Raw genomic sequence first — 26,509 nt, forward strand, 5'->3', positions numbered from 1 at the left:
TTTGCTAATAACAAGGATGCACGTAACAAATTGAATTCACCCTTCTTACTGTTACTGACTGGTTATGTTGTTTACTTCCATTTTTATCAGCATTTTTTGAAGCTGGTAATTTCATTTCAGTATATTATGCATTTCACAGAGTATGAATTACATAGGCTATCTATACCCATTACAGAGAGCTAAAAACTGGACAGTATAAACTGGCTGCGGTGTCTGTATGAGAGGAGTACTCACCCACCTTACAATGTTCTGCTTCTGTGGCTAACAAAGCCATCATGATTCATAAACCACAGAACTGATAATTGGCTGTGTAAGGCAAATGTTTCCCTGAGGACTATTTTCTGGCAGAGGGACAATTTAACTCCACCCAATTTCAAATCATCAAAACACGAGTGTTGCTGCGTTTAGGAAAACTAATGTGGACGACTTTATTACGGTGATGGAATACTGGTGTGAAGAATGTTTGAAGTATCTGAAAGTTCATTTTCATATCTTAGCGGAATGAATGGGAACTAATGGCTGAAGAAAAAGAGGGGAAAAATGACACTGGAGATATTGGGCATGACTGCTTGCTTCGGGAGAAGATTAGCACAGATCTATATTATGATACATGTATATTATATAATAATAATAATATACTACAATATATGAATAATATAATACAATAATAATTTACTACTAAAAATATACATACTATTATAATATTATATTATAGTATATTATGCAGTATCACTGGCATGGCCCTTTAAATACTCCTTCCATGCCTGCCTCATACTCAAATTTGGGCAGGTTTTTTTGGCCATTATCTTCTTCCAGTGAGTTAAATTTTGGAGTAATGATATAAACTGAGAGAAAATTTACTGTGCGGAGTGTCACTCATTAGTAGGAACCTGAAACCTTCATTAGCAAGCTTTAGCGGCTTATCAAGTTTGCGTTTGAATATCAGTGTTTATATTTCACAGAACACTGACATTCTCATTATCTTGAGAAAGCCAGCATGCAATAAGCAATTCTGCCATCATACTATTTGCTTCCACTGTGTATAGAGGGAAAAATCAATATGGCTTTGACTGGCATGGCTAATAACAAATGCTTTTGTTAATAAACCGCCTCACGATCTTTTCAACTGCAGGCACTACAGTCTGGGAACTGTTTGTCTTGTGGTATTTCCCACTGTACCTGTATCTGTATCTTCACTCAAGGGTAAAATAACCACATACACTGTTATGAGGATACATTTACAGGATAGGCATGCGTCACCTTCGTTTTTTTTTTTCTTCTTCTTCCTCTTCTTTTTTTTTCCTCTGGGCCAGGTGTTGTATTCAGATTCCCCTTGAAAGCTGTCCTCTGTTATGCCCTCAGCTTTTTTATTTAATGAATTCATTTTTGATGAAATGATCTCCTGCACCAAAGCATATAAGGTGCAGGTGAGAGGTAACAGTTTAAGGTGGGGGGTGTTGTTCGGGTAGCAGAATGTGCTGCAGAGGCTGGATTTTCTGACTCCTATCTCTTGTCAGAACATGTAGAATAATATAATGACACTCAAGGACAATGTGTCTAAATTCAATTACCTGTCCCTGAAGGAGCTCAAATGTGTCTCAGGCTGGTCTTACAGAGGACTAGGGGTCGACCAATTATCGGTCCTGACCAATTATCGGTCCTGACCAATTATCGCGACCAATTTTCAGAATTCTTCAATAATCTGTATCATAATTGTGATTTACATGACGGCCATTATAAAAACCACTCAATCGCCATCTCTCCATCTGAAAGACAGCGGAATAAATGCAAGTATGCAAGGCAACTTTTTCCGATAATATGATTTCTCTTTTCACTGGATTTGAATTTAATTTAGTTCTACTGAAACACAAAAACATTAGCGTTTAGCCTGTAGCATGTTGCCCTTATCTACTCTGAAGGATTACAATTTTTGTTTCAGTTTAACTGGATTTATTCTAATGTATTCTAATTCAGTTTTATTTAAATATCACAGATATTAAAAATATCTAAATTTGATAATTACAAGTACAGTTTTTCTTCAAATTTTCAGGTATTTATCTATTTATGTGTATTTTTTTACACCTCCATTTTAAATTTTACTGCAAATTAATATCACCCCTAAATATTGGTTATCTGTGCCCTTGATACCTGTAATTGGTATTGGCATTGGCCCTGAAAAAATCAATATCAGTTGATCCCTACAGAAGACTGTAGCAAAATACGGCAATCCTGGTGTAGGCAAGTGTAGAAAGGCTCTGTAACCTCTGTATCCCCCATGGACTGCTGTTACTTACAGTCACTGCACCATGACTTGCCTCCCCAGTTGCAGTCAGGAGGCTATAGCTGAGTTCAAACACACACACACACACGCACACACGCACACACACACACACACACACACAATCTCCAAGGAATGCTAAACTAACCTCAGAACTAGATCAACCCATTTCTAGAGAAAGGAACTGATAGCAAGGACAGACACTAGAGTCTCTTGGTCCTTGGGGAGGCAGGTGGAGTGTGAAGAGTTGAGACTCATAGCAAACGGTGCTGATTTAGTGGAAGGGAGTCGCGGGGATTGGGGGGCGGGGGGGTTGGATGGTGAGAGCAGCAGCAAGGAGGGGGGTATGGACGTGAAAAAGCACATTGTCAGATACTATCACTCTCCCCAAAGGAACAATGTCAAGCCCCTCAGCACCTGCCCGAGCACTGACTATGACATTTATCCATGCCGCTATGACTAAAGCACAGGCCAGACGACCCCGTCTGAACACCAATCATCTGACTCGCCTATCTCAGCGGCTGCACTGAAATGAAGTTGTCATTCGTGCAGGGGCTTTTTCACTCTGTGTCACTCTGTGCAAAGAGATTGATGCTCTTCCTTTTTTCACTCCTATTCAGCATGGCTCCTGTGGTTGGATTAGCTAATTTGAGCTCTGACGAAGTTCAGACAGCTCTGACTGGGCACGAGATACATCTTCATTATGCCTCAAAGCGTTTCTAAAACATAATCATTAGTTGTAAAACCACTGGATGGCAAATTCCAGCCAAAGCTGGACTGCTATGTACAGCTTGTCATTTCAAAAGCAGACTGCAGCGCCATGTGTCAGGCTTCTGCTTTGATTTAGCCATATGGCTTTGAGACGGCTGATAAAGTTTACAATATTTCTTCAAAAGTTTCATCAACAGATTCTGTACAAGTAATGTGGTCCTTTCAGTGAACCCAGCCATCAGGGAATGTAGCTCGTGATGAAAACCAGTTTGAAACAGGATTCATTTTGGTCATCTGCAGCAGACGGACCCTGTCAGTAGGAGGCCCCATCATCTGATGTCTCATCTGGTTAACATTGGAGATATATAGATGTAGAAGGATATGACTTTACAGTATCTAACAGAATGATGTGTTCTTAAAAAAACAAGCTTCAAAAGTAAGTCCAGAAACATTATGATTCCATGCACACTTTACCCAGGTAAAGGAACAAACAAGTCTATATAAGCACCTTAGTAATTGGTTACCATTCAATATCCTGCAGCAGCATGCGGGTACTGTGACAAAATACTAATAAGCTTTTCGAAGTGGGAGAAGGAGACGAAGCCTGTCTGAGTTTCTCGTTACTAACTTGGCATGTGTAGGCCTCTCGGGAAGCAATATTTGAGGGAAACAAATGTCTAGTTTTTCATTTGGAAAGTATATTAAATTCAAGTTTTTGGATCTCAGATGTCTGGCTGTTTGGAGGGGATACGGCCAAGGCTTTTCATTTGTTGTTTATACAAGACTAGGAGAGAATCAGACAGTGTACAGTTAAGCATGTCTTAAAGGCTTGAGACCAGAACGTCTGCTACCAAGGTACCCTTCAGCAAGGCACCAATAAGAACTAAGAACAAGTCGTCAATAGCGGAAATATTCACACAGTGGATATTACATTACAGGCTGCAATCACTTGTCATTAATGGTGATGTGGACATCTATGTCTAGTATCAGTTCAGACATAAGAAGATTATACAACTATGATTACTAATCACAATAAAATAATCATGATAAAAAAAATAACAACTATAATCAGCAAATACTGTCAAAAGATTTTGAAAATAGGCTCTGTTAAAGGGATAGTTATCCCTTTAACAGAGCCTATCAACCTGTGAACACACATTTTAAATAAGGTACTCGTAATTTGGGGGTCGAGAAGCTGAACATGAGTTAGACTAGCTTAGAAATGTAAGTTTGTAGAAACTGTGCCTTTTTTTCAACATTTACATATGATCACTCATCATCTACTCATCATCATAAGGAACTCGGAGACAGACGCCTTTTTCAAATTCTGTGCCCTGGCATGATTAAACATATCGTTTGTGCTCAAAGTAATAATCACCATCATTTTTTAATTTGGCTGCAATACCAGCACAGCCCACTGCGGCGCTATAACCTTAATCAACTCAATGTGCCCATAAAAGGCACTACCAATGAAGAAGAGCTCTGGGCTTGTACTCCTGATAATTAGCTGGCTTGGCGGACCCGGACTGTTCATCAAACAGGTGAAACCTAATTTCTTCTGCAACTTTGTGCATTTGTCTCCTAGATTAACTTACACCCAGTCAGTTTTACAGATCACAAAGAAAACTTTTTTCCAAGAGAGTTGGAGTGAATGAAGGTGCCAGATCAAACATGACGACACAACCTGTTGTATTAAGTGAAGCATCAGCTGCTGCTACTGATTCACACTGAAATGTGACTTTATTTTGCCTTGTCCAATGCATAAACCTCATGTTCTTCAGTGCCAAGTTTGTTGTCTGAGCTTAAGTTTTAAACATGAATGTATGACGTTTTAATGGGCAAGTGAAAATTAATGTTGCACCTTAATCAACCCAATAATTGTGCTCAATGCATTTTTAGGGGTTATTATAATTTACACAATGTGTGTTTGGATTATGTGTTATATTGATTGTCAGAGTTCTCTCACTTCCAGGAAATTAGTTTAATTCAATTAAGTGAACCTGAAAAATGATGAGTAAGTACAACTAAAAGTGGTTATTCGTTGTGGTTAGTGATTGATTTAAATAGGGTTCAATTTATATCCATCCCTGTACATAAAATAAAAAAAAAACAAAAAAACATTATCTCAATGCATGGATTTTAAGTTACATTAACTTAAACATTACAATTACCACAAACTTAAAATATTGTACACTCACACTAAACAAGTTATTCCAACACACCATCTTTATGTTTACAGTACTTAATTTTTCTGAGGCAATGAATTTGCATATTTTTTTTAGTCAAGCCAGTGTAGGACAAATCCTGTCTCCTAAAAAATACATCCTCTCACAACTAAGCTAAACGATGTCAATAACGTTTCGAGGGAAGCATATTTTGTTGTGGATTAGGCTTGTTTGTGATGTATCAGGAGAACGTTTGTAATCAGTGAGTGTAAAGTCTGCTTTTGAAGGAAAGTGGCGTTCTGGATGGGTCAATCCAGAACCCCACCCCCCGTTACATTACGTGACGTTACATTACGTGACGTTACATTACGTCACACTGTTACGTTATGCTATATTTCATTAGATTACTTTACGTTATGTTACATTACCTTATGTTACCTTACTTTACCTTACCTCAACTTAGACATTTTGATGCCTAACCTTTCTCTATAGATTGATAGGTAGATAGCTAGATTGATTGATATTAGGTGTTTGTAATGTATTCTTCATCATTGAAATAGGTTCTAAAAAACAATAGAGAAATGTGTTGACAAATGAAGTTGTTTTGATGTAGGGAATGTTTTTACTTCTATCTGCAGCAGGGCTTCCTCTCTCTGGCGAAGAACCTCCACATCCTCCTCACTGATCTCAGACAGGAAGGCCTGGACTTCCCCCTCTGAGCTTCCGGCTTCCCCAAACAGAGGACCCTCCTCACTCTTCTCGTTGAAGGGCGTCTGGGGACTCTGTGGGTTCACATGGACAGACAGACACACACACACACACACACACACACACACACATACAAATAGTTGTAGTAGTATTAAAGCCCAGTCATGCATCTTGTCATCTGTCTGGTATGTATGGCATCAACAAAACAACAAAAATACACTCCTGATCAAAATTTTAAGACCAGCTGAGAAATTGCAAGAATTTACATTTTGCACTGTTGGATCTTAAGAAGGTTCTAAGTAGGGCTTCAAAATGCAAAAAGAAGAAATGGGAGTGAGACAAAAAAAAAAAAAAAAAAAAAAAAAAAAAAGAGTAAGCAATTTATTGCAAACAACCATTAAACTGAAATAGGTGGCTCATTAGCTGATCAAAAGTTTAAGACCACAGCCTTAAAAAGCCCCAAAAACCCTAAAATAGAAATAAAATTTTCAAAAAAGGACTGCGCCATTCTTGTTAATCACCTCAAAAATTTGTTTCAGCATGCTTGATGCTAGTGTTTCCAGGAAGCTAGTGGGAATGTTGCTCCAAGTGGTGAAGATGGCTTTACGGAGGGCATCCACTGTCTGGAACTGGTGTCCATTTTTGTAAACTTCCCTTGCCATCCAACCCATTCAGGGGAACACGCAGGATGGCTCAAAAGAGTGATGTTATTTCTCTGGAAGAAGTCCTTTGTCAGGTGGGCATTGTGAACTGCAGCGTTGTCCTGTTGAAAAACCCAGTCATTACCACACAGACGATGGCCTTCAGTCATGAGGGATGCCCCCTGCAACATCTCCACATAGCCAGCTGCTGTTTGACGCCTCTGCACAACCTGAAGCTCCATTGTTCCATTGAAGGAAAAAGCCCTGCAGATCATGATGGCGCCCCCTCCACTGTGCCGTGCAGAAAACATCTCAGGTGGGATCTCCTTGTCATGCCAGTAACGTTGGAAGCCATCAGGACCATCAAGGTTAAATTTTTTCTCATCAGAGAATAAAACTTTCTTCCACCTTTCAATGTCCCATGTTTGGTGCTCTCGTGCAAACTCCAAACGGGCAATTTTGTGCCGTTGAAGGAGACGAGGCCTTTGAAGACGTTTTTTGTTCTTAAAACCCTTCTCTCACAGATGCCGTCTGATGGTTATGGGACTGCAGTTAGCACCAGTGACAAGCTCAATTTGGGCAGAGGATCATCCCGTGTCTTGACGGACAGCTAATTGGATCCTCCGGCTCAGGGCCAGTGAAATTTTTTTGGGTCTACCACTTGACTTTTTTGTTCCATAACCCTCAGGATCTTTTAAGCAGTTTAAAATGACTGCCTTACTGCGTCCAACCTCAGCAGCAATGGCCCGCTGCGAGAGGCCTTGCTTATGTAGCTCAACAATCCGACCGCGTTCAAGGAGAGAAAGCTTTTTTGCCTTTGCCATCAGGAGCTCATGACAGTGTGGATACCTGACAGAAAATGACACTGAATCCACAAGATTTAGGCTTTTAAAAGCTGTGGTCTTAAACTTTTGATCAGTTGATGAACAGCCTATTTCAGTTTAATGGTTGTCTGCAATAAATTGCTTACTCAAATTTTTTTTTGTCTCACTCCCATTTCTTGTTTTTACATTTTGAAGCTCTACTTAGAATCTAAGTAACAGTGCAAATGTAAATTCTTGCAAATGTGTGAAGGGTCTTAGTGCTCAAGGGTCTCAAGAGCCCTGCACCTCTGGATTTTTGTAACACTGACACTTTCACATGCAATAAAAAAAATCCAACCATTGGCCTTATTCTAAACAAGACATCAGTCTGACACAACTGGTCCATTCATATTACATAACATGTCCACTTCACAGAAAATATGTAGCATGCCGTGTGTTTCTGCCACATATATTTTGTTATTTAATTTTATTTACTAATGTAACCTTTATTTAATCAAGTAAAAAACAAAAACAAAAACAAAAACAAAACAAAAACAAATCTCATTTCCAAGTGTGATTTGGCCAAGAATGCATTCTCCAAAATTGCACCTCAGCCCTAACTACCTCAGTGTCTTTGCAGCGCTGCACACTATAAAAATTAGAACACGCAACCAACACTAGAACACAGGAGGTAGCAATTGGTCAGTGAGTGGTTTTTGAATCTTTGTTTCTGGGTTAGATTAGGATTTTGGCTGTAGACTCGCTTTGCTGTGGCTGAGCACGTGGTTTCACTCTGAGACTCAATAAGTGGGTCAGCTGACACGGGTAGCGCTCACTATCTGTTGCTTTGTTGTGGAAATCTGAAAGGGGCAGGATTTTTACTAAACTATTAGAGGCTGTTCACACCTGGTATTAACAACCATCCTGAGAAATCCGAACACAAGCTGACACCTCTAAGTACAGGTGTCAACAGCAGCAATGCATCCTCAGTGTGTCCTGAGTGATCGGATCTCAGGATGCACTTGGAGGTGGTCTGGGACACTTGTGTCCACATCGCATTAGAGGTGCAAACAGACATGTGTCCCAGGACACGCTGAAGGACCGCCCACTCGCCTGAGCTCCTCTGTGTTGTCCAGCCCAACACCCCCGACACCAACCAGACTGTTACTTTTCCAAGAGAGAAAATCTCTTACCTGACTCTGCCCAGTGCAGCTGCACTGTCAGATCGGTTGCTTAAATGCAAATGCAGTTCAGCTATAAAGTAGTTGGTTAATGAATAACACCTCCCCTTAATAAGATATGAGCTCACTTAAAAAACATGACGCAAGAAAGCTGGGGAGTCTCTAAAATATGTATTGACAATATGCAGGGTTTTTTCTTCCATATAAAATTCGGAGGTGGCGGCAGTTCTTAAATTTTGTGCCCCAGCGCAATTAAACACATTATTTCTAACCCTAGATGTGATAGCGTTACTATAGGAATACTACAGGAATATTATAGGTCGATTTATCCACCTATGTCCTCACTGATTGACAGCTGCATAAAAATCACTCTCACTCTCTCTGTCTCTCTGAGAGGATACGTTTATTTGCATATAGAGCAGGAAAGTGAGATCTGAACACAAGTGGGCAGGTGAGCCACATTTGGAGAAGCATGTTAATACCAAGTGTGTACAGACGGACTGACAGCTGTCCACTTGTATTCAGATTTCTCAGGACAGTTGTTAATGCCAGGTGGGAACAGCCTCTTAAAAAGAGTTTGATGATGCCTGAGTCACTCTGCTGCTAAAGAAACCTACACTCAACACATTTCTGGTTGAAAATTATAGGCCAGTTTCACACCTGCCCTTTCTGTCCAAAACACTTCTTGCTGAGAATAACCTACATGATCCAAACCAGTCTGGCACTGTACTGCGTGACACTCTACTGAGACTGCACTCCTGTCCATAGTGGAAACACTGGGATCAGCTAGAGCTGCTGGTCAGTCCTCTGTCCTATTTCTGCTTGACCTATCAGCTGCCTTTGAAACAGTTAAACACCATATCCTCCTATCTGCACTCCCTGAACTTGGCTTCTCAGGGAGTTCCCTCAGATTATCATGGAGAGGGAAAGTGTCTAAATCCCACTGCTTGCCCACAGGGGTACCTCAATGGTCAGTGCTGGGCCCCCTTATCTTTTCAATATACACCTCCTCTCTGGTGCAGTCAACCGCTCACATGGCTTTTCATAGCACTCTTATGCTGATGACACCCAGCTCTTCCTATCATTCCAGCCAGACGACCACACAGTCTCAGCTCGAATATCAGCATGCCTTAGTGATATCTCTGCATGGATACATCAATGCCACCTTCAGCTCAAGACTGAGCTCCTCGTCTTGCCGGCCAGTCCCTCTGTACAACAACAGATCAGTATCCAACTGGATTCTACATAGCTCATTCCCACAAAATTGGCCAGAAACTTGGGAGTCACAATTGACAACTGACTTTTAAGGAACATATGCCTTCCGTGGCTTGTATAACTTCAGGAAAATCAGACTATACTTTTCTGAACATGCAGTACAACTCCTGGTACAGACACTTGTGATTTGACGCCTCAATTACTGCAATTTGTTACTGTCAGGGCTCCCAACAGGCATGCTCAAGCCTCTGCAGATGATCCAGAACATAGTAGTACATCTAGCATACAACCAGCTGAAAACTGCAAGTCACTCCACTGTTCATATCCCTCCACTGGCTACCAGTTGCTGCTCGCATCAAATTCAAGTCCTTGACACTCAACTACAAAGCAGCAACCAAAACTGTTCCTACCTGGACTCCCTCTCTCAAGTTTAGACTCCCTCCCACCCATTTAACTCTGCCATTGAGCGGCACCTGGTGCTGCCAGCACAACAAGGCCCTAAATCACTATCTATACTCTTTTATGGTTCCTCTGGAATAAGCTACCAAACTCCATTCGATCTACGCTTTCTTCCATCCTTTATGTACTTTATGCATTCTGTATATTACGTCCTTGCACTGCCTTGTAGCTCTTCAGATGTAGTCATTCTTTTCTGAATAGATCTTTGCTTGTTGATGTATAAAAATCACATATGTACGTCACTTTGGATAAAAGCGTCTGCCAAGTGTGAATTGTAATTTTAATTGTAAAATCTAGACAGCATAGGCTTTTTCTCCCCCAAAGTCAATTTATGTTACAAGGCATGTTTCCTATTAATCAGATTGCATTATTACCCGATTACAATATACATATTTGATTCCATTTCATGAGGACACTGAGCATACATCTTTCACAACAAACAATTTCCAAAATAATGTTAGGTGACTAAAAATTTAATAACATACAGTGAAAATTCCGACATTTTCAAATATCAATTTTTGGTTGAGTCATCCACCTTATAATGTTCCTCTTCTGTGGATAACAAAGTTGTTGCTGTTCATAAACCACAGAACTGATAATTGGCTCTGTAAAGCAAGTTTCCCAACAGTGCTGCTGCTTTTAAGAAAAGTAATGTGGAAGACTTTATTATGGTAATGAAATTCTGGCTTGAAGAAAGTTCTGAGCTTTAAGAGCTCATTTTCATATCGTAGTGGCATGAATGGAAATAAATGGCTTGATAAAAGCAAGGAAAAATAATACTGGAAATCTAAAATACGACAGCTTGTTTTGGGAAAAAAAATAGCAGAAACATAAAGTACAGTGGTCCCTCGTTTATCGCGGGAGTCCGTGTCTTGATGGACAGCTAGTTGGATCCTCCAGCTCAGGGTCAGTGAAATTTTTTTAGGTCTACCACTTGACTTTTTTGTTACATAACCCTCAGGATTTTTTAAGAAGTTTAAAATGACTGCCTTACTGCGTCAAACCTCAGCAGCAATGGCCCGCTGCGAGAGGCCTTGCTTATGTAGCTCAATAATCAGAGCGAAATCCGCGAAGTAGTCAGATTTATTTTTTACAATTATTATAGATGTTTTAAGGCTGTAAAACCCCTCACTACAAACTTTATACACTTTTGTCAGACAGGCATTAAAATTTTCTCACTTTTCTCTCTTGTTTAAACACTCTCAAAGTTCAAACCTTCGTAGAAAAATAATTCCAGTATTATAGAATGAACGCATTCTGTACTGTACAGGAGACACGGCACGGAGGAGATTGATTGACAATGGTCTACAGTCCCTTAGCCAATCAGGACGCAGAACACAATGCGCTGTTAAAAAAAAAAAAAAAAAAAAAAATGCATGCTAAATTGCACTAAAAAATCCGCGAAACTGCGAGGCCGCGAAAGGTGAACCGCGTTATAGTGAGGGACAACTGTATATACATTTTGTAGATATTATGTTAAACTTGCAAAATCACTGGTATGGTCCTTTAACAATATTAAAGCCAGTCACTAACGTATAGACATTGAGAATTTGTCCCTGGCAGGGTGTTAGGCTAACAAAGAAACTAACTGTACACTTTACAATGCATCCCAAGTCTCAGCCAAGTAGCGGCAGTCTATGATCCCTTGCCAATCTTCATATTTCTCTGCTCTAAACTAATCTATACACACTGTATATAAATATGATATGAGAGTTGGCTAATGGCATTTTACACTGTCACTGGCAGGGCGTTATTGGGGGTAGCCCAACAAAAGGCTATCCACGGAAACTAAGGCCTTGTAGTTAATAGTTAAGGCTGCACATACATGCACACACATATATGTTACATCTGCAAACACAAACAGAAAGAAAAATCACTGAGGCTTGGCTGACATTTCTGCATTGCTAATGCTTTCCACCTTTCTGTGGCTGAGTGCACAGATAATTTATGGTAGAGGGCCTGTGTGGGTCAGAGCACAGGGACCAACCCAGGCTGAGTCACTCTGCTGTGTCTACTGGCCATGATCTGACTCATCACTCCTCAGCAAACTCTTCAACATCATGCTCACTCCTCCACATACATCTCCACCACAGAAATACAGAATATATTAGTATTTCACACAGATGGTAAAGACTCCCAAGACTACTGCTATGACACCTTATGTACACAAGTTCAGATGCCACAAAGTTTATGCACTTTCCTCAGTTTCCTCGTAAAGAACAGGAGCTCTCATTCCGGTGTGGGTGGGAGACTGTCACTGACAAAGGGCAGTATTGATCTGAAAATGTTTATTGTATAATTGCATATGTTTGGTACAGATGACACCTATTGCTATTTGCAATCCACACATATAAATAACTTGCACTTCCACTTTATTTACAGCACAGACATACTGTGTTTGCTACAACTATACTTACCTGTTCATGTGACTTGCAACTGTTCATTAGCATGTGGATACCAGACCCAAGGTCAGGCCGGTTCAGATAAAAAAATTAGAAATAATTTTTGGGTTCATGTTGAGGTTGGTCAAGTCTGCATTACTTTAGTGAAAAATGATGGGCCTACTGTCTGTTCTGGGCAACTTCCAGAATAGTGCTGGAGTTTAGGTGATGACGCTGAAAGCAACACGTAAGGTATTTCAGGTGGTAAACGTAAGTGAGCAATGGAGGGGTTCAGGTTAGGCTCAATTACTATGGTCTACTCTCAGGTTGGGTCCAGACAATAATATGCGGCCTGATCTGCACTCTACTTTTCATGCACGTATCTTAGTAAACAGTTGATCAATAAACACCATTTTAGATATTATTTGCTGAACACATTTTATTAGGATTGAGAGAACATAAGGGCTGTTTTCAGTTTGAAAAAATGGCATTGAGGGGGATTGGGGAGGCAATATCACTGGTCTATCTATACATAATTCAACTGCCATGTAAAATAAACTTGTCTGTTGTTGCATTTTACTGCTCTCAAAATCACTGGTGGCTTTGCCTGAATCATCCATGTTTGCTGTGTATATGTCCTTTCTTTAATAAACTCAATGATCAGTGAACTACCAACCCAGGTTTGATTGTTATCAAAGTTACATAATCTGTTCTTTAGCTTGCTGACCCCAAAGACCTTTAACTCTAAAGCTAGCGGTATAAAAGACCTTTATTGTATTCCCTCCGAGTGATATAAAACCTTAATACATAAGAGTCTGAATTGTTAAAAAAAAAAAAAAAAAGGCTCTTTAGAGCCAATGGTGCTACATAGAATTGCTTACAAACTATCAAAATAAGTTGAATATCTATCTGATTTCCCTCTGCCATTGGAAGACTGATTAGTGGTTACATATGACACTTAAGGTCTCATATAGAGAATCTAATGGTTGCTCAGTTGTTCAGCATGGCAGAGTAGTAATTTGGTAAAATGTCCTTGAGCAAGGCAGAGAATCTTTACCAGCTCTGGAGGTGCTATTGTATAGCTGACCCTGACATCTGACCCCCCTGTGGAGGGGGACAAAAGAAAAGGTGAATTTTTATTTCAGGGATCTATAGAGTACCACAGTTGGCTTATATAGTATAATCATGCCATGGTTCTTCAGTAGCTCTAAAATAGTATAATATAGGGAGAACATGTCCAAGGCCACTGCTTGAACACCACTTGAAATCACAGTGTTCAGCGCCTGCTGTGCCTTTTTAAATAAAGCTGAAGGCATTACACTGTAGAATAAACTCAAAAATATAGGTCAGAGAGACGATGGTAATCTGAAGAATCATACAAGGATTGTTCCATAGTTAGAGCACCTGAGCATCTATAACACAGGAAAAGAGCTCGCAAAATAACACATAAACTAATCAAACTAGATTATGCCATTATGCTGATATAAAAAACAAATCCTGCTTCTCATTTTTTGAGGAAAATAAGCATCTCTTTGGTTGTTATTTTCCTATTTGAACTGTAAAGTAGATCCAAAAGGTAGCATCTGCTGGAAACTTCTGCATAATACTCAAATAGTACTATAGTAAATAAGGAGTGAATAAGTGTAATTGCATACGCTCGCATACACACACACACACACACACACACACACACACACACACACACACACACACACACACACACACACACACACAAATGGGTACTGGAACCTGTTTTTTTTTTTTTTTTTTGGATTGTGTTGTTTTATGTGCTATGTGTAGAAGTGTTATTCTGGGAGCCATGTTGGAGAGACAAAATTACAGTAGTCTGGATTAGCAGCCCAGGGAAGCACAGAGCGCCTACTATATTTCACCACTTATAAGGGCTCATATCACAACCAAGACTCTACCACTTTCTTTATATTTCCAGATACTGATATTTTGTGATGGTGCTCAATATCTCTAAAATGACAAACAAACAACAAATTAATTAATTAAAGAATTGTACAAGTATGCAGTGTTTCTCCAGTGATTATGTATTTAGACCATCATGACACCATCACTAAAAGTCTGCAATGAAACCCAAGTAGTGCTTGCATATCCATGTATATAGCACTTAAATGGTATCTGATCAAAATGTCAAAATTAAAGGCTTCTATGTGACACCCAATGTAAATATTCAACCAATCAGGCTGAATCAAAGCTATCATATCAGAAGCTGACAAAACTGACTGGACCAGATACCACATTATTGACTTTATATGCTGTCAAACCATTATATCAATTATAATTAAGCTAACATGACGGTCTAATATACTGAGAAGATCATAGTGATAGCAGCAAGCAATTGCCTCACTTAGAAGAAAGTAATACAATTTATTGGCCACATTTCCTGTCTCTAGATTAGCACGGGGGGTGTATTTATTTAAGGCGTTATCTTCACTCTTTGATAGGGATCTGCACACAGCTCTGTTATTATTCACAAAGTGTATATGGATATAACCAAATAAAAATGAGAAAGCAGTGTAAAAAATCTTCAGCCCCCTCTGAAGTCATGAAAATGTGAAATCATTGCAATTAAGGATGAGAGGCGTGCTTCCCTGAGAAACTGTCACTCAGTTTTTTTCTCTGATTAATGGTGACTGAACTGAGAAAACTGTTGTTTCCAGATGGTGTAACAACATATTTTATTTGTTCATTAGCTTCACAAAGAAGCATAAAAAGGATGTATTAATATTTTAGACGCCGTGTAGATGAAATTCGTAAAATTCACTGTACAATCTATGGCTGAATTGAGGATGGTTAACACCGTCAATCCATCTCAAGCTGTATTTATATTTGTCCCACACCCTTCGGATGCCAATTCCCAGAGTTGTTATCAACCACAGCCTTTCTAACCACCTCAATTCTGATGTTTATATTGAAATAAAGAAGGATTATCCCATAATTTCTTCTGTGAGGCTCAGGGAAGGCAGGATAGATGGCAGGAATGGTTTGGATTTTATGTTTTACTAGAGGCAGCAGATGGAAAGGGAATACTGTGCAATCTGAGGTATATTCACTCTCTGTTCTCTACAAGTATTTCAGTTGCAGGAGTACTTTAGTTGTAGGGATATAAGTGGTAATGACAAGAATGATAGTGGTTCTTTGTGAATGTTATGAAAGCATATTATTCAAGCTGTTATAATTTAACATTTTCTACTAAAGTTAAATGGTCATTAATAAGTAACACATGACCTTTATCGAGTCATATGAAGAGGAATTGCAACAGCAAACAGCACTGGGTGGGGGTCTTGAAACTCTAACGGATGGATAATTTTCCATAACAGTATGATTGAACAGTGAGTTTTGTAATCCAGAAATTTCAGCAGCTAGTGACACAGTTGTTGAGTTACTGATCAACAACCCTGTCAACCCTCTGCAGATAGGTTGTGGTCATTCTGTGATATGCGATAGCAAAATTTTACTTATTGTTCCTTCAACCATGGGTGCAAATTTAGGGGACTGGGGGTGGGATATTTATAAATTATAATATATATTACTTTGGCACCCCTCTTGACCCCTTGACCCCCGCTAAATGTGTCCCCCCCCCAATGTCTAAGGGAAATTTGCGCCGCTGCCTCCAACCATTGCATTAGTTGTTGACCAGTGCTATATTGCATGTCAAGTGGATGGCTGGAATATTGATACTTTCTATAATGATACTTATCCACATAGCACATATTAAGTAATCCATATTTAAACAAGAAATTGATACTCCTAAGTTGTCTGCTGCACAAGTTTTATATTAACTCGCAATTGTTCACAGTCTGTTGCTTTTGTTCTCATTAGTGACAATCTTTTTTGAATGTTATTAATATCCTTCTTTCATTTTGTGTCATAATACATTTTCTGTTGCAATGACCTGATTTCCCCAGTTTTATTTTACATCAGTTTATTTTAGTGATCAATAATTAGGATTCATTCATGTGCAGCACTGTCAAGTCATTTTTCAGTTTTTATAGGACTACAGCATAGTCAAAACTACTTGGTAAGCCTAAATCATAACCAAATTTAGACTCAAACAGATTAAAACCTGAAATTCCAACCGTGTAGTGATACTAAAGATGCGTATGTAATGAGTGCAGTCCAGTGTAATGTAAGAGTGGAGATGACTACACAGAGCTTCAAAGGGCCCCTTGTGAGGATGCAATCAAACACTGAAAGGAAGTCTTATCAACCGGCTCTTTTATGAACAACGCTGGAACAAAGGCCACCACTCTCCCCCTCTATATCAACTCACCTTCTTCTTGTCTGTCTGTGCTGGAGGCAGCAAGGCCCTTGAGCGCTCCGCAATTTTCTGAATGAGAAAAAAAAATAATGAGAAAGTGAGGGATTCATGTTTCATTTTCTCTCTAATGTTAGGGTTTGAAAGACACTGATTTTGTCTGTATGTTGGACAACTGCCACTTAAAATGTATGTAACATAAGCCCATCTAGGGAACAAAGTCAAGCATGTTAGACTCAAAGGTAAATTTTAGAATTCATATTTGAATGAACAGTTCCCTCCCAATGTGAAACCCAAATTACACCTGGCAAGCGCACACCCCTCCCTTTCAGCAATGTTGCTGTACACTTTGAACCAATCAGCAGGGAAAGCTGGTTAGTGCTTGGAAACTAAGGCCCTGTTTGTGCTTGGCCACTCCCTCTTTCAGTAGTGCTGTTGTGCAGGTCATGCCCCTTTTGGCCAATAAACATTAAAGAGATACTTCACCAATTTTGGGAATAAAAAAAAAAAAAAAAAAAATCATTGGGTATTTTTAAAATAGCCCTTTAAAAGGTAGTTAGTGCCACCTTGACCCATGACCAGCGATGCCAGGTGTCATGATATTGTTTTATGCAAATTCAGACAGAACTTGTTGAGTCATCCTGATGACGGACAGGGGTGATCACATATCCGCTTGCGGGAGGTTTCATCTCCTTGGTGGAGGTAACTATGACTTTAGTCTGGTATTGAGATGTCTGATGCAGAAGAAGAAGAATTATTTGCTAGACTCTCGTAGTGTTGATTTGACATTTCACACTGGTCAGTGTGCTTTGTTCTAGGCTATATTTTAAGCCATCTTGACTGTCTTTCCCAGTTTATTGTCTACATGGCAGTTTCAGATTTTCCAGCCTGTTCCTGAAATATATTAATTATTGATTGAGCTGCCTTCAACCGTAGCAATGAATTTGCTGCCGATTAAAACAAACAAGAGGATATACTATAAAAATACCTTTTGCAGGTCCCCATAACGTTGGACCGACTCTGAGAGTTCAGTCTTTAGTCTCGTCAGGCGCAGACGGTCTTGCTGTGAGAATAACAAAACAAGATTAGCTTTAATTACCTCAAATTTTGTTTAATCCAGTGTTTATTCTTCAAAATGAAAATGAATGAGGGAGAAACAAAAGTGTGAATACCCGTGAAGAGCCACTGATTATATCAGAGAGCTGTTTGATGAGCTGGCTTGTGCTGGTGATGACTTTGTTGGTTTGTTGCTGCGTGGAGTGTCTGGGAAAAAATTGAAATAGAGAGAGGGGAATGCCTGAGAGAGTGAAACGTTTGACAATATTTTTTTTGTGAATTCTAAGCAGGGGTGAACAGATACTGATATTTTTATACTGAAGCTACAAATAGCTAATGTTCATGATCTTTACAGTTGACTATTTTCATGGATAAAATGAAAATGGCTGAGTTTTTCTCAGCCATTTAGTGCCTCACACAGTATTTAGAACATGCTGGGACACCAAAACCCTCCACTGAAACCGAGAGGCAGCTTTGCACCTCTCTGAAGGGAAAATCCACTCTAAAAGAAATGTAGATTAGGTGACATCTCGTGGAAAGATCCCCAGACCAGTTACAGCGGAGTCTGACAGCAGAAAATCATAGCGATCTAAAACATCAACAGTAAAGCCCGGTTTTGGTGTCAGTTCCTCATAATCAAAGAGTAAGAGCTTCTTTGCAGATTCAACATTTTGCACTGATGTTCAGCAATCATACAGAGGGAAATCTATCATAGATGAGGTGGAAAGGCCAATTTCTCCTCCAGCAGTAGCCTCAGTACATCAGAATGCAATGCAGCCACAAGATAGGTTATGTTTTGCATAAGGGGCGAGGCCAAGCTCATAGACACACCCAAATGCTCACCAACATGTTGGCTAGCTATCTCTTGTAATTCAAACATGCAATAGCAATGTTTATTCATATGTGTATATTGCCAAACTTGAATTAAAGCAATAAGTTCACTGCAGCCCCTCAAGGTTGTTCAAAGGCATTCTGGGAAATAATTTTTAAAACAATGGTGTGCTCTTTCCGTTCTTTTTTCTTTTCATCTTTTTTTTTTCCAGGAGTCTGTTTAGCCCTTTCAAACCCAGGCAGTTTGACGGCTGGTTCGGCACTGATGCCTAATCTCAAACCAGTTCTCTTTGACATCCTATTTGGATATCAAACCACTTTTCCAGCTGAGAGCCAGTAAATAACTGGCTCTCAGCCAGAAAAGTGGTTCCAGAGCAGCACCAAGACTTTTCTGAAAGAACCGCTAATGTCAGGGGCTGGAGGCGGGATTATTGATCAGATCATTGTTTCTAAACAGCAAGTCAAGATCTGAATCCTCCAAAATGTCAATTAACACATGAGTCAGTCACATCAAAACTGGGAAGCATCTGACTGTTTGTCAGATGCTTGTCACTGTAACCCCTGCTTGTTTAGATTATATCAGCCTTGAACACTTTTTACAGTGTTTTTCTCCTGCAAGCAGTAGGTGGCTCTCCTTCATCTTGCCTCCTCTTGCTCTTGCTGCCTTGACTGCTGCTACTACAGCGTAGCCGCTGTGAGGAGACAGCATTTTCCCGCCCTGTCCTGCTCGCTGCCCCAGGACAGTGGCAGTGAATATGTGTGTTGATAATGTGTTGCTGGGAAAGCAGAGACGTATACAGATGTATGCAGTGATGTCATGATATTGTTCTCTAGTTCATGAAAGGGGCCTGCTTGTTTAATGATCCTATGTTAATAATCGTGATTTCAATTTGTCATTCACATCACTGAAATACAAATGTACATATCACACAATACATGGCACAATTAACATATGCACAAACAAGTTAGCGGTAGGAGAAACAGGTACTTTGCCATTGACAGCTGCTAAAAATACCTGCTGCCTGAAGCATGCCTGAAAGCTTCAGCCCCTACAGGGCTGCTCAGCAGAGGTTTTCTGCCTTATGAGATTTAATGCTGAGTTACTCTTTAAATTAAGATGCAATGCACAAAAAATAGTGTTTTTATGCAGCTGTGGTCAGAAAGGAATGGAAGACGTGGATGACACCTCCAGCCGATACAGAGCCGGACTGTGTTATGGTAGCATGTCAAAATCACTTTTTGTGCTCATATGGACTCAAGCTGCTAATTTCCTTTCTTTTCTCAGTAATGTTACCACTCCTTTGATTCTTTATTAAGCTTCTCCCAGAAAGAATCCTGTATTTGCTGTTCGCGTGGTCCATCGATAGGGTTCGTTTCACCATGGCCCTTTCATTTATTGTCACTGTGTTGCTATGCTCTTGTAGTTGCTATAAGCTAAATTAATGTAAACAAACACAGCGCGACACAAATTATTTCGATCACTACCCACAATGCAATGCACCGTCATGTGGTCTCTGTTCTCCATATCTGATATTTGATTAAAAATTGTCTGTCTCATGGATTGACAATCAGATTCATTGTTCTAATCCTTGTTATGAGTGGAAATTCTGGGTGAAGGGTTCTCTGAGTCAGGGTGCTTTCAGAGTTGTTTGGTCAAGATTAAGTTGAACCAATTGAGTGAATCAATATGAACAGCTGTCTGACAGAGGTGTGTAGTGCGACAGAGCCAAATCCTCTGTGTCTGCAAGTTGTTACTGGGAAGCCTTGCCAGGGTGAAAGGTTGTGGGCGCAGCCATATTCATATCTCTGGAGCAAGTCTGGTGGAAACCTAAGTTAAGACAGATATTAAATATCTATGCTGTAAGGTCATCCTGGGCTCACATCTCCCTCCGCCACCTGAACCCCACCCCGAATAAGCTCAACTCATGTCCTCGAGGCCTGACAGCACAATGGGCTGCTCCATAGAGATAGGCAGCAACACAAACACACCTCTTACTGCCGCATACTCAAATATTGATCTAGTGCTGGTGGCGGGGAAGCAGACGGCCCATAGTGCATTGGGGCTGGCAGGGCCATGTCACTGTAATTCTTGGTTGGCTGTGAGAAAAAGCCAAAGCAACATGCTGGAAAAATACATCCACCGAAACTTCATCCATCACATCTTTGCAGGCGGAGGATGGGGGATGGGAGGGGGGTGGGGGTGGGGGGGATTTCTTTACGGAAGAGTCAGGAGAGTAGACAGGCTAATAGTTAAGATTGCACCCAGAAATAAAGGTTTTACTGTATGGAAATAATTAAATTGGACTGCAGCCAATCTCTGCCCCTGCCCAAAGTCATAACAGACAGAAATAGAGTTCTGTGTGAAGAAGTTTTATAGTGATTATGTAATCAGGGTTTAGTGAGGTGATGGTCCTTTAAATAGCCAAAAAATGGTGTGTTATATGCACTGTTTCCATTGTGTCAGTGACGAGATAGGAAAGCTGATCGGAGGCTTGAGATTAGCTGTTATGATTATATCAACTGATTACAAGGCAGATTTTATGGTAGTGCAGTGTGGAGTCAATACAATGAAAAATAAAGTCATTAAATGGTTATCTTACGTTAATACTTTAACCTGCAAATTCACTTGTTTTTTTTTTTTTTTTTTTTTTTTTTTTCCAAAGATATGGGGGAAAATGTTTATTAAAAAAACAATTATGAAACATAACAAAATATGGTGGAAAAAAAAAATAGAAAATTAGTCAAAAATTAGCAAAACAATTTAAAAACTAGCAGAAAATCAGCAAGAACAAAACAAAACAAAACAAAACAAGAAAACTACATTTTTGATTATTAAAATTCTATATTTCAATGATCAGATCAGGGATGGTGGCATCAATGATCACTGATCACTGATTGACATCAGAGACTGTGTTCAAACGCCTTTCACAAGTATGTCGCCCTTTGAAACCTGAGTAAATTTATTTGATTTCTTGCAAAAACAAGAGGGAAAAAGGCAATGAGCAAATTAGGAAGAAATGACCGAAAAATTAGCAAGAAATTAGAAAAAAGTTACCAAAAGACAGCCAGAAAATGACCAAAATCACTTGTCTAAATTACCCCAAAAAAGGTGTATGAAAAATCCCTTGTAATTTCCTCAAAATTGCTGAATAAATACATTTTAAAAATGTATAAATAAAAATGTAAAAATAACAAAAAACAAATAGAGAGAATTATAAATAAAATCTCTCATAAGGCTGCTGGGTTTCAAAAGGCTAAATGCATGCGTATACTGACTTGCCTGTGATCAGAACGCTGTCTGATGAAGAACAAATTATGCACAGATACACTTGACACACACACACACACACACACACACACACACACACACACACACACACACACACACACACAAACGTCAGGATTAATAACTGCTAAAGCCCAGCCTGATGTGTCATCATTTAGCTGTGAAGCAGCAGACAGACATGTAAAGGATTATTTTTAAATCACAGCTAGCTAATGCTCCACGTTACCAACTAAAACGCCACAGTGCGATGTGTATGGCTGGCACTCTGCATTAGGTATGTGGAGGCACAGTTTGATGACCACAACTCAGTGCCAGGTGAGGGGGATGCAACATGTCAGTTGGAGGGTCTCCTCCTGTGAATATCTTCCACACTTGAAAAAACGTATCCCTTCAAATCCCGAACAAATCCTTTTACTTTCTTTCAAAAAGACAGGCAAAAAGGCAACTAGGAGTAAATTATTGAAAAAATAGAATAAAATTAGAAAATTACCTGAAAATTAGAAAAATATGTAAAATAATTTCAAGAAAACTATTCATAATTTAAAATGACCATCAAATTACCTACTCAAACTTTTTGTTTAAAAAATACAGGAAAATTACCCTACAATTTATGCAAAAAAATTACAAATAAAAAGATATAAGGCCACGAGTGTGGCCTCATTTTATTTATTTATTCATTCATTCATTTAATTCAACTCTTCCGATAAAGAGTTGTCTGAGAAATCACTGTGACTTTTAAATGGAAGACAAACGTTAGGAAATAATTAAGGTAACTTATGTTCTAGGGCTTCTTTTGCACCTAGAATCTAACAAGCCATTTAATGAGCCACTGGTTGCGGATTGGCTGGTGGTATTGGTGGCTCTGCCTTCCTCACTTTGCATTGTGTGAAGGTGCCTCCTTGACTTCCAACAGTCGTCCCATCCAAAGTCCCCATCAGTTTGCTTCACTCTGGCTATGGCTGCTTTTGGTGGAAAACGCTGAAAGTTTTGATGGTATATATGTGTGTATTTTGTTTGAATGTGTGGATTGTGAAATGACTGTGTGTTGCGCTGCGAGAAGGGGTCACCGATGTCACCCGCTCAGGCACAATCATTGGGACAGAATTTTATTAAAAAACTAGAATTGGCTAAAGTTTCTGAAGAAACTTTAAATGTGCATGTACATTGCTGAACTTGTGGCCCTGCGCTACACTGTCATCCCTTCACTATGCTGTTTGTAGGTGGTTGTGTGATTGGTTTGTAGGTGTTTTGTTAAACGTTTGTGATGGTTATAGAGAGTGGTTGCTAGGGCATTGGTAGGCAGCAGTTGGTAGGGTGGTTGCTAGGCAGTTACTGTGGTCTTGTGAGTGGTTGCCATAACGTTTGTAGGTGGTTGCTATGGTGTTTTGGGTGGTTGCAAGGGTGATGCAACGTGGCTGCTATTGTGTTCCTGATGGCTGCCAAGGCATTGCTATGGTTTCTGTGGGGTGTTGCTATGTGGTTGCTGTGGTGTTCTAGGTGATTGCTGGGGCATTGCTTGGTGAATGCTATGATGTTCTGGATAGTTTCTAGGGCATTGCTGTGGTTTTCCTAATGGTTGCTAGGGTGTTGCTAGGCAGCTGCAATGGTGTAGAGGGTGCTTACTAAAGCATTGCTTCTCTACTTCTCCACAAGACACAATTTTTTATTTTTTTTTTGTAAAAACAAAGTACATACAATTACAAAGTCAATGGAGAGATGAATTGGTGTGGTTTTGGAGTATGACGCTTTGCGCTCTATCTCGATTAACTTGTGGTCTGACAAAATTATGTGGGGCGATTCTGATTGTTTTTGTGGTGACATCATTCCCCACTGAGAACCTTATTAAAAAAAGCAAGGAGGACCATAACCATTAACATCCCAGGCTGCTACATCCATGCAGAAAGTTGGAAAATCTCATCCAACTCAAATAAGGAGTCTCTGAAGCGAGGCATTCACTTCTGAATGCACATAAAAGGCTGTATTAAGTTACAATTAACATAAAATTCATATTTAAACAGAGCCTACATTAAGTAGCCAACATTAATCACAGTTGAAAGGAAAGGCAAAGAGAGCAACAAGAGTGCAAGTGAGCAATTGAATGAGAGAGAGGGAGAGAGAGAGAAAGAGAGAGAGAGAGAGAGAGAGGGAGAGAGAGAGAGAGAGAGAGAGAGAGAGAGAGAGAAGCACAAAAAGTAGAACTGAACAAAACAAACAAAATCTGCAAAGAAGGCTGCTTGAGAACACCTTTGTGTTTCACCCTGAACAGATCAATCTAGGTCCAAAAGATGACAAAAGATTCATAAAAACTCTTTAAACCCCCCAGATAGCCATATAGTGGCTGGTATTGATACTCTCACAGCTCTATTATCCTCATTTGTTGTTTTGTTTTGTTTTGTCTTGTCTTTTTTTTTTTGTTTGTTTGTTTTTTTCATTAGACATCCAAAAATTGCCTTATGTAAAAGATTCCAACCATGTAATTTATATTCATGAATCATAGCCTCTACCTGAAAATATTATTGCAGCTTCATTTGTTCAAGTTTGTGTACCAACATCCCACATAACGGGGGCTTGCAAGCTTTAGAGTATTTTCTGAATAAGAATAGTACAGGTAAACCTCCTTCCAATAACTGTATTGTTGACATGGCAAGAGTGCATTCTAGGTTCACTGGAATGCAAAGAAATTGTGGGATTGGATCTCCTTTGGCACCCAGAAATGTGAACCATTTTGCTGTTTTTTTTTTTGTAGGTGAAATTCATATTTGATCCATGTAAGAACCTATTCTTCAACAACATAATGATCAACAAGAGATGCATTGATGACCTATTTGCTTTGTATAAAGGGGATGAACAAGACTGACAATCTTCTCAGTCTTTTCTTGCTGACTGTTCAGAACTTTTAATATTCACTATCCAGTGCAACAACTCTGTTGGTGAGCTAATTATGAGGGATACAGAAATCCTGTTCTGATTTTTTAAAAAAAAAAAAACAACAGATCATTATAAGTTGTTGAGAGCAGACCGTTGCCATCCTCTGCCTTTGAAAAAATAACATCCCCTTATAGCCAATTTTGTACAATGAAACTAATTAGTGAAATTTTGTGAATTTTTCAACAAATTTTGTGACAAAACAGTTGAAATGACACAAAAACATATGGTACGAAGCTACAAATCCAATCAAATTAATGTTGCTTCTAAAATTTCAACAAAGTATAGGTTGTATCTTATGTGCATTAAATCGTTCAAAAATAAATCTTCTATTGCCTTCAAAACTAAATATCCAAAATGTTCAGAACAGCACTGGTACATACTGAGTTCTGATAAACCTGTGAATAATGTGTTTGCAGAACCTCCCATAATTATTTTCAAGTACAACATCATATTGACCTCCTTGTCAAGTTCGACCTTCCTTTTCCTAAAAGGCAGGTAATCACAAATGTGGGGCATGTTCACAGTGTACCAGTGTACACACATGTGCCATGTTCAGACACCCACTAATTGGAAAAATATAACAAATCAAAGGAATTGTCTCTTGTTCCACAAAAATTTTATTTATATGATAACCCTGCCTGAAATCCTGTATTGGACCTAACCTTTCCCTAACCTTAACCATGGACTTTTTATGCTTAAAGCTAACCTTTCCCTAACCTGAAGCAAGTGGTTTTTATGTCTAAACCTGAGCCTTTCCCTAACCTTAACCATGTGGAGTGGTCCTGGTATGAACTTTTAACTTACTTACTCTGAGGGCCGCACCAGGAGGAAACAACCAACTTTCACCCAGGAGACCCGAGTTCAAGTCCAGCATGAAAAGACAGGGATGACTGTTTGTTGCAAGCATTATGTATGTTACATGACATTACTGTAACCAACTGGTTTTATGCCTAAACCTAAACTTTCCCTAACCTTAATCAAGTACTTTTGGTGGCTAAAGGTAATGAAACTAGCTGAAATGTCGTCCGACATGATATACAAGAATATGCTAATTCGAAACACATTCGCAATATGTCAGAAACAAATGTAATCTGTTCACTGTTCACTCAATTGTAACTGAGTAAACCCATAACAGGCGATCAACTGAGCTTTTTTGTGGCAGATTACGTTTTTTTTCTGACATATCACAAGCTGATAGAAGAGCTCTGAGTGAAAAGTTGTGAAACATCAGTGATTTATTAAAAGATACTGCAATGAGTAGTAGTGTAGAGTAGTGTGCGATCATTTTTGTCTCCAAGGGCTCTAGTTTCGCAGACCTGGCGAGGTGCGCTGCACTAACTGGGTGTGGCCAAGTGGATTTTGCAAGTTTGGCACTCCGTGCGCCTTGGCGCATCTACTGCGCCGTTCCTCCTACCGGCGCAAGGGAGGAGAGAAGGCGTGGTGTGGGTTTGACACAGTCGATTCACTTTAAACCAATCAAATGAGCCCCTGTCCTCGCCTTTAAAATGCGCTGCGGGAAGGCGTAGTGGTAGTCTACACAGTTGACATGGACGAAGAGAGCAGCCGCATCACACACTCAGT

At 39.6% G+C, this 26,509-nt stretch overlaps 1 protein-coding gene across 4 annotated transcripts in view; it reads right to left on the reverse strand.

The window, feature by feature from the left end:
- Window positions 1–26,509, reverse strand: part of tsnare1 (T-SNARE Domain Containing 1) — a 195,676-nt gene that overhangs the window by 72,257 nt on the left and 96,910 nt on the right. For all 4 annotated transcript variants that reach the window (XM_030071912.1, XM_030071913.1, XM_030071911.1 and 1 more), the window contains 4 exons: window positions 18,000–18,090; window positions 17,816–17,890; window positions 16,843–16,899; window positions 5,781–5,936 (listed from right to left, as the gene is read on the reverse strand). In XM_030071912.1, coding sequence (XP_029927772.1) covers window positions 5,781–5,936; window positions 16,843–16,899; window positions 17,816–17,890; window positions 18,000–18,090 — 379 coding nt within the window. The remainder of the gene's footprint in view (window positions 1–5,780; window positions 5,937–16,842; window positions 16,900–17,815; window positions 17,891–17,999; window positions 18,091–26,509) is intronic.

Source organism: Myripristis murdjan, chromosome 16 (genome assembly GCF_902150065.1).
Source record: "Myripristis murdjan chromosome 16, fMyrMur1.1, whole genome shotgun sequence".
In the NCBI taxonomy this organism is placed as follows: domain Eukaryota; kingdom Metazoa; phylum Chordata; class Actinopteri; order Holocentriformes; family Holocentridae; genus Myripristis; species Myripristis murdjan.